The 9,226-nt window shown below is 39.0% G+C and overlaps 1 protein-coding gene across 1 annotated transcript; it reads left to right on the plus strand.

Annotated features, from left to right (window-relative positions):
* The first annotated feature begins 2,921 nt into the window (after nt 1-2,921).
* On the plus strand, nt 2,922-8,601 carry LOC114435208 (E3 ubiquitin-protein ligase RNF126-like). The gene is made up of 9 exons (XM_028404843.1): nt 2,922-3,032; nt 4,621-4,679; nt 5,105-5,165; nt 5,685-5,920; nt 6,072-6,140; nt 6,228-6,297; nt 6,631-6,724; nt 7,306-7,421; nt 7,516-8,601. Exons 1-9 carry the CDS (start codon nt 2,958-2,960, stop codon nt 7,693-7,695), a joined length of 960 nt encoding a protein of 319 aa, XP_028260644.1. The 5' UTR covers nt 2,922-2,957; the 3' UTR covers nt 7,696-8,601.
* The last annotated feature ends 625 nt before the right edge of the window (nt 8,602-9,226 follow it).

Consider the following 9,226-nt stretch of genomic DNA (forward strand, 5'->3'; position numbering starts at 1 on the left):
CAGGAGCCATAATTATCTGTATAAAACCAAGATTAAGATGCATTAGTCTGGGCTAAATTGGCTGCATTCTCCATCACATTATTAACATGGCTAGAGCACAGACATCACATTGCGATACTGAAGTAAACACAACAAGACATTGATGTGCTTAAAGTGCAAAACAACCTGCGCTGTTAATGTAACAATCGGGCAATAAAAGCAGGAAAAGCCAAACTGTTGAAACATCTGCAGTGAGTAACCACAAACACCCCAGCACAACAAAGATGCTTGAACCTAAGTTGCTAATTGTACACATATGTTCCTCTAGCAACATCTATATTTTGTTAGCTGCTCTGTGATGTAATCCCAAACAGTTCTGTACCAATGCTGTATCATGGGATTTTGTTCTGGAACACGAGGTGGGTGGAAAAACACTGTACATACCTGCTGTGAAACCGATGTAAGTATATACATGATCATGAATGTGTGTTTGGTTTATTTTGCTAAAGATGGCTTTGACCATCACCCATGTTGTTCTTATTCTGCCTTCTTGTTGTTTGTTCAGGGATCTAACAGTGTGTGTGTGTGTTTGTGTGTGTGAGAGAGAGTGTGTGTGTGTGTGCGCGTGTGTGCGTGTGTGAGAGTCTTCGATGGGTGGGACTAAAAACAAGTGACGCATGACTAAGAGGCCCAAGAGTTCCAGCAGGCGGCTGTTATTGCTGAGTGTGTGAATGTGCGTGTCCATGTGTGTGTTTGTGTGTGTCTGTGAGTGTGATTCGGGGGCCCAGAGGGACTATGTGGGGCAATCCTGGCTGGAGTGTCTGGAAAAACTCTATGGAGTGACAAAAGCAGCAGTGTCCCTTGCAGCATATCTGTCTGCTGCCTTGGCTGCAACATTTTACTGCCTTTTAGACTGTAATAGAAATTAACCAGAAAAAAAGTAGGTCGGGAAAACAACAAATAATGCCCTGTGTACATCGGTCTGATACATATATGTGAGTCTAAAGCTGCAGGAAGAATTACTTCCACCCTTTGCAGTGTTTCAGACTAGATTAGTGTACTCACCTAAAAAACTACATAAAAAGCAGAGCAGATAAAATCATGTTTCACTATTTCCCAAATCCAGTTCAGTGTGGAAGGCCTTAAAGTCTGGCAGAGTTGTTTTCTGCTGCTCACATGACCTCCCTCTGACCCGCAGTCACTCACTCCCCAGATTGCATTGCTACAATGAGCATTTGACTGCAATGGCTGTGACGCACTGGGTGCAGAGAGACAATAGCTTACCTCAGCCTGGCAGACATAGCAAACCTCGGTGCTATCAGACCCTCTCTAATCTCAGTCCATGGGATAGCCGTGTCTTTCCTGCTCCCACATGGGCAGATCAGACACAACACTGGGACCAACCTAGGTTACATTGTGAACTTTGCTGCACAGAAACATCCCATCTTAAATTACAAATATACTTATATGTATTATATTTGGAAATAAACAGCTACACACTGACCTATAAAGAAAAGCTAAAATATGAAATATGTTTCTGCATATTATACTCAACGTATAAATGGCTATCCATCCAATGTTTTTCGTGCAGATTAATATCCCAACATAGGTCAGCAGGGGTTGGTTATAGGGATAATGTCCTAAGGAAATCGAATGATTCCAGTTTAAAAAAAAAAAAGAAATCAGGCGAGAGCACTTGAGAGACCTGATTGGCCAATGGGCAGTCGCATGGAAACTCCTACTTACTCTCAACATGTGCTGCCAAGCTCAAGATATCCTCCAGGATTGCATGACATGTTTATAGCCTTCAGTCTGAAGTCAGGGTAATCTCAGTAAGGATACCTGTGAATAAAATAAATGCTGAAATATTAACTTCAAAAATAAAATGAAACTAAAAAAAATACATAAAGCAACCACTTCCTCTCAGCTGTTATGTAACTACACAATCTCTGAGACCTTCACTGCTATCACAGGGCAACCAGACACTGTAGCCACCAACAACAATTTGGTTGTGTCCATGTAAAACAAGACAATTTTCCCCATGTGAGAGGCCGCTGATGTACCGTTTTATGCCTCTTTTCTGACAGTTGATAAATTGATTCCAGTAAAAGCTGTCAGATAATCAAGGTTGAGATATAAATTCAGCTATGACAAGATGCGCTGTTAAAAAAAACAGATGCTACACAAGTTTTAAGTTTTCCTGCTGGGCTCATAAGGTGGTTGACGGGAATCCAATGGAAAAGTAACATGCGTCAAAATAAATCTAGTGTGATGCCAGATTGCAAAAACACATCTCTGGGTCCCATGTGAAGAAGGAGAGCATGGGGTGCTGTGAACCTGCTGGGGTAAGACATGAGTTCAGTGGAGACACAGTGTGGCGATACATGATACAGGTTTGTTGGGGGTAGTTACATTAACCAGCCTCCGGGCTTTTGGAGGCATGTGAACATGAATAAGCAACATATTCACAGTTTTCCAGGATATGACAACTTGACTGAAGATCTCATTAATTTGTCATTGAAACAAAAAAAATGTATTAAGACTGCACTGAATCTTCAGCCTCAATGTGAAATACTGTAAATGAACACTTCATACACAAAAGCGCCATCATGTGGTAATGGTTTGTAAGGCACATTTGCTGTTAAAGATTTTAGAAAGGGAAAGAAAGACTTTAACAAGTAACTTGTTTTGTTCTTATAGGCAATATTATGATTAAACCTATGGTAAAATCATTTATTAATTACATGTCATCTGTAAACTTAAATAAATATTTACTGTAATTTTGTTGTATTTATCAGTAAACTTATATTCACCCACTACGTTTTATGTGTACTTAAAGTTGTCTATATATACACATGCATACATTTTAAATCTATTTACTGTCAGTCACTTCCATCACATGGTCGTCGTATTTTCTAGTATTGTCCTTTTCAGTGTTCCGTAGTCTGTCCCTCTCTCTACCTGTTTAGTGGCTAAAGATGGCGGAAGCTCCTCCATGGCCCAGCCGGTTCTTCTGTCACAGATGCTCGGCAGAGATTAGTCCTCGGCTTCCCGTAAGTACTCACAGACACAAGGTAGAAAAAGCGACACTTGGATAAACAAAAAACATATCAGTGTTGTGATAACCTGGGCAGATATCGTTGTAGCCGCTGGAATATAGTTAGCATGCTAACAGTATTAGCTAACTCCTACAAAGCCCCGTTTATCTGGCTAACCTTCGCTAGTTAGCCTGTTATCTACATACAGGGATCTGTCAGCATGCAAACACAAACTGCGCAGTAATCAGACACTGAATACGCGCTTCTTACGTAATTTAAAACAACGTTTGGCGAAATGTTTGATTATTTAGTGAGTGTGTTAGCCTAACTGCTAGTTTTATGGACTAGCAGTAACGTTAGTTTACGCGAACAGGCATCAGATTGGCATGTTTCTACTATCTACAAGTTTCCGTAAGACTTTGTATACTATTGGATTTGTAATCTATATGTAAGTGATTCGGCGTCAACAATGACACTCCGACCTTTTCTTGTGCTTCCATTCAGTAAGGCACAGAAGTGTCACGCCTGTCACAGGCTAGAATCATCTGTCATTGAAATGTGCTCTTTACAATGTAAAAGATCAGCTGTTGGTTTGCGTAGGTTGCTGGTACACACCTCATACAACTCTGTAACTGCTGTTTTATCGTCTAGAGTAGCCTATTAGCAATAGCTGAACTTTAGGTTATTTCATCCTTAAAAACAATACTACAATCGTATAGCAGTCACACTCTGAGACACTTGTGAAAGCAAAATATTTATACCTTTATACAAAAAAATGACAAATAAGAAGGCAGTGTTTATGGTATTTAACATTGTGTAGTATATTGATCTCAGCATAGACTCAGATTCTCTGTAAAGGCAAAGCTAGCGTCTTGTGATTCTCTAATCATTTCTGTCTGATGTCCTGAAAGGGTCTGTATTTATTCCTGGTGTTAAACATGTCATCTGTATGCTGATTTTTAAACTGCATTGGCATTTAGTGGAACTGATCAGATCAGGCAGAAAACATTTGCAGGTGACCAAGTTCATGTTCATGTGAATGTATGTACAGCAGGTAAAAATACAGTCTTACAGGAAAACACATTGTATACATCTACCTTGACCAAACTGGTACCAGGTGAAAAAAGGTCTTGGTACTAAAATCATTTTCATGCATTCATCTTGGTTACAGCAGGTTCAGCTATAGCATAGAGGGCTGGTTATTTAGAATGTTAGTATTTGTGAAGTTTGTTTTAATTTTAATTTCCCTTTCTTCAATATAATGACTCGTCTTTCATCTTGCTTGACAACATCAACAACTGTCATATTTGTTCTCTGTAATGTATGATGTTTGGGCATGTTTGGTCCTCTTTTTCTTTCATTCTCTCTGTCCTGTCTACCGCTTCTTCTCCTTCTCTACCCGGCCGACTGTCAGCAGAAAGGTTCTCCTTATGAGCCGGGTTCTGTTTAGGGTTTCTTCCTGTTAAAAAGGAGTTTTCCTTTGGGTCTCTGTGAAGTGCTTTGAGACCATTCTGATTGTAAAATGCGCTATATAGATAAAATTGAATTGAATTTAAAGTTACACCTGTATCTCGAGTCTCTATAACTGTCTGTTTCTTTACAGGAATATACATGTCCAAGATGTGAGTCAGGATTTATTGAGGAACTACTGGAAGAGAGAAGGTGAGTATAAGCAGTATAGTGAATATAGTTTACCTCATCAAAGAATCTTCTTCCCTACATGGCTATTCTACTGTGTTTTTTTTAAAGAATCAGCTTGAACATTGATTGTGGTTGATAAATTTTTTTTCTTTCTATGCCATCCATTTGGACATTTAGCATAGAGGTTTTCTTTTAAATAAAACCTAGTTGTACCTCCACACCTGCAGGCTGAGGACTAGCACTGAAGAATATGTCCCAGCACTCATTTATCATGTGAATGGTTATAATCAGGTTTTATACATTCTTTTCAGTTGCGTTGACACTCAAAAAAGCTGTATTACAATAGAAAACAATCAATTCCACAGCAACTGCGTGGCACACGAGAAGTCAGAAGGCGCCAATGACACATAACGCATAACTGTGTCAATTATTTGTCCCCTGTTTAGTGCTGACAATGGCTCCATGTCTACCATCTCCAGTGGGTCCCAGAACCAACAACAATTTGAGGTTTCTAACATTCTTTATTCACTCTGTCCCTGTCATAAGTGCTCTATGTTCTAAATGTTCTCTATAGCCCTGATTCTGTCATGCACACTATTGCATAACATATCAGGGTTTCTTAAAACTATTTACATTATAGAGTTTATGCTGATCTGGTAACAGACACGGTGGAGGTTATCTTCACTTTGCTTTTGCAACTACAGGCTCGGTCTTACAATGAATTTATATTTTTATATTGTGTTGTTTTGACTTTTCACTCAAAGATAGGAAGCATTTTTTATCTTGATTTTTAATTTGTGCAGCTTTTGTGGGAAGTTTTTGACTGATATCACTGTGTAAATCGTGTGTGTCAGCAGAAATTCTCTGACATTTCCATTCAGGTTGAAATTTCACCTGATAGTCAACAACTCTTTAAGGTTCCAGGAGTGTTATATTGACTGTAAATATTTTGGATAGGATGGAGAGACACAAAAAAGTTGCACTGGTTTTTTTAGTCTGTCTGGTTTTATTTGTTTGCCCCTTTAGAACGCAGACCAGCACTTGTTTACATTCCCTTCGGGCTATGGTCAGTTTGCCTTGGGTGTCTTTGATGACAGCTTTGACTTCACGGCTGGACTGGGAACAGAGGATAACCGGGATACTGAAAACCGTAGAGAAAGGGAAGCCGCATCACGGCAACGATATGGTGCCAGGCAACCAAGAAGTCGTCATGGTTCAAGACGACAAGCAGGGAGGCATGATGGAGTGCCCACTTTAGAGGGGTAAGGGGGACACTTTGTAATGGAAATCTGGCTTATTTGGGCTTATTTTGACATTTGCCACTCACTTGTTCCCTGATCTTCAGTAATTAATGCAACAACACCATGACATTTTCTTACAACTAAAACCTATCCTGTGTTTTTTTTTTTGTAGGATCATTCAGCAACTAGTGAATGGAATAATTGCACCTACTGCAATGCCAAATATTGGGGTTGGACCCTGGTGAGTCTGTGAAACAGATATGATAAGCTAGAAAGCATATTTACAACAAAATGTGCTTGATTGTTTTTATGATCCCTTTTTTAATAGGGGTGTTCTTCACTCAAATCCTATGGACTATGCCTGGGGTGCTAATGGATTAGATGCTATTATAACACAGGTATTGTCAAAGAAACATATATCAGAATGGAAGATATGAATTTTTAGACTGGATTAAAGATATGAGTGTGTAAGAAAGTCTGCATTACACTACTCTCGGTATTAACACGAGGCTTTCCAAAGTTAACTTTATGTTAGCCCATGTACAGTGTCTGTGTTAGCCCTTTTCTTTAGCACACACTCTAATTCCTCTATTGGTTCTAGATATCAGTTAATTAACTGATTACTAATAACACATACAAGTGAATGTCTTTGTGACTATTGCTTTGCGAAAACATATTGATAATACTTGTAACACTGTGTACATAATGTGTTTTTCACCTCTGATGTTTAGTTATTGAATCAGTTTGAGAACACGGGACCGCCACCTGCTGATCGGGATAAAATAAAAAGTCTTCCAACAGTACAAATAACATATGAACATGTTGGTAAGTTAAAATATCATTTAAAGAACATTTTATGTGTCTGTTTTTTTTTCCTTGTAGATCAGCAGCACTATAATTTTCAATAAACTCTTCAGTAGATTATTACATTGGAGCCTGACAAGACATTTTCCTCTGAAGTCTATAGTCTTACTCAATGACAAGGAGCCTGCTGTCATCTGTCCCCATCTGTGTCTGCTGATAATATAATTAGACAAATTACTCATCACATCACATTATATCAGCTGGTTGTGCGACTGTTGCACTGCATAGCTAAGTCAAATTTGTTGCAGCATCCAAACATCCTTTTGAAAACATGCATTCTTGTCTTCTTTTAAAATGTTATGGTTTACTGTGGTTGATTTCTTTTTATTAAATAATATAGTTTTTTTCTAATACATCAAAATGCAAATACAGTGTCCCTAATAAATACTGCGTTTGCAAACACACTTCTGAATGTAGTTTCCTAAGACATACATGTCCACTTCACAAATCATGTTTTTGGCCATATCACTCATTCATAAACATTCATAAACAACTTGGTTAACTAGTCTCTTAGTTCTTGTTGAACATGTTCTGTCTTTCAGCCTCAGGACTGGAATGTCCAGTGTGCAAAGAAGATTACAGTGTTGGAGAAAATGTAAGGCAGCTCCCATGTAATCACATGTTCCACAATGATTGCATAGTCCCCTGGCTGGAGCAGGTATTGGACATCGTCTACACCTTTTGAAAGTTCAGTACAGTATATGTTAACCGGTTGTTGAGAGTTAATGACTTTTAAATGGCTTTTTTTCCAGCATGACACCTGTCCAGTGTGTAGGAAAAGCTTGAGTGGACAGAACACAGCAACCAACCCTCCAGAGCTATCAGGGATGAACTTTACCTCCTCCTCTTCCTCCTCCTCATCTTCTTCGTCCTCCTCTACACCCCAGTCCTCAAGTTCAACCAGCAATGAGAACTCCACTGATAACTCATAGAAAGGACATTTGTCCTTATCACCCTAGGAGCTGTTTATTGCTCCTAGGCTGTTGTACTTCAAAGCAGTGACCTCCATTCATTCCCTGCCAATGGGCTGGGACCTGAGTGCATCTCACCAGGAGCACTGACGCCTGATTCAGGGCTAAGTGATACATGAGGTCCATGTATTTCTGCCCATCCTGTTGCTCCCACCTTCTTCAGGAATCTGAACAAAGGGAAGGCGGAGGCCTGCAAGAAGCTTTTGTCAGGGAGGATGTGGAGAACCATGGAAACTTCAGGAGACTCAATCTGCTTGAATTACCTCATGCAAGAAGAGGAGTCCAAAGGTAGAAGACTTGGAACAAGACAGTTGCTGTTGTTTTATGAATCTCTTGACTTGTATGAATTAATACGACCCATATTTGCCATGAAGCAAAAAAGAAAAGTACACTTTTTTTAGGTAGCGTTCATGTCTCAGAAAATAATGGCTCAAAGTGGACTGTGCTGCACTGCTTAAGTGTGCACTGAAATTTCTTCATAGTTTGGAAGAATATTACATTTGATCCCTTTAGCGCTCCAGTAAATAGTTTATATAATTATCTTAGTGTCAAGTTTCACTTGCCATTTTAAATTTACCTGACACCACACAGGTACTTTTTTGCACTTGAGGGATACAACATTGCAGTACTTTTTGTGTTAATGTTTATCATTATTACTAAATTACAAACATAAGCCTAATGTGGATCCACTTTTCACATAGTGCACCTTGGACAAATGTCAGTACATTTTCTGCATTTTAACTTAAAGATAAGTATTTTTTAAAGGTGCCAGTTGGAACAATATTGATTTGAAGTATGATCGATGTATAAAACGCTGAACTGACATGAAAATAAAGATGTTTGGGTGCTCGAAATACACACATGGTAATACTTGTTGCAAACAAATAAGTGTGTTTTATTGGATGTAAGCATTCACCAAGGCAGTCATTGCTCTGTCTAGATACAAGACATTGAGTCATTTAAAAAAAATCTTTAAAAAAAACAGCCACATGAAGCAGGCTGTCATTTAAACAGGTTACAGTGTCACTTTTTGTACTATAATCCCATAGAACAACACATGTGGATGGTGAGATATTCTAAATTCTGAATTATGTGTTCCTTTCATGATGCCTTGCATGTTCGTAGAACAACTAAGCAAGAGCCAGGGAACAATAACCTTCTTAGTGAACACTGTTGGACATGTTTTCAATGCATAATAAGGTTTTGAGGCCATTCTGTACTTTCAAAGTGAGGCCTAGGCCAGAGGAATGCAGATAGTAAACAGGGTCTGTGCTAAACTCCTACTCTGGTGTACATGCCTGCCAAATTTTTTATCAATAAGCCAATAAATTCTGCTTCCTTTTATTGTTTAGCCATACGGGTGTTTCCTCCACATTGTACTCCTCTTCTCCTCAGGGGTTTACGTTCAAAGGCCTTTAATCTGGGGGGATTGTTGTTCTGAACAGAGGACTCCAGCTGGAAAACAAATGGATACATTGACCTCTGGATGTGT

The sequence above is a fragment of the Parambassis ranga genome, chromosome 4, assembly GCF_900634625.1.
Source record: "Parambassis ranga chromosome 4, fParRan2.1, whole genome shotgun sequence".
In the NCBI taxonomy this organism is placed as follows: domain Eukaryota; kingdom Metazoa; phylum Chordata; class Actinopteri; family Ambassidae; genus Parambassis; species Parambassis ranga.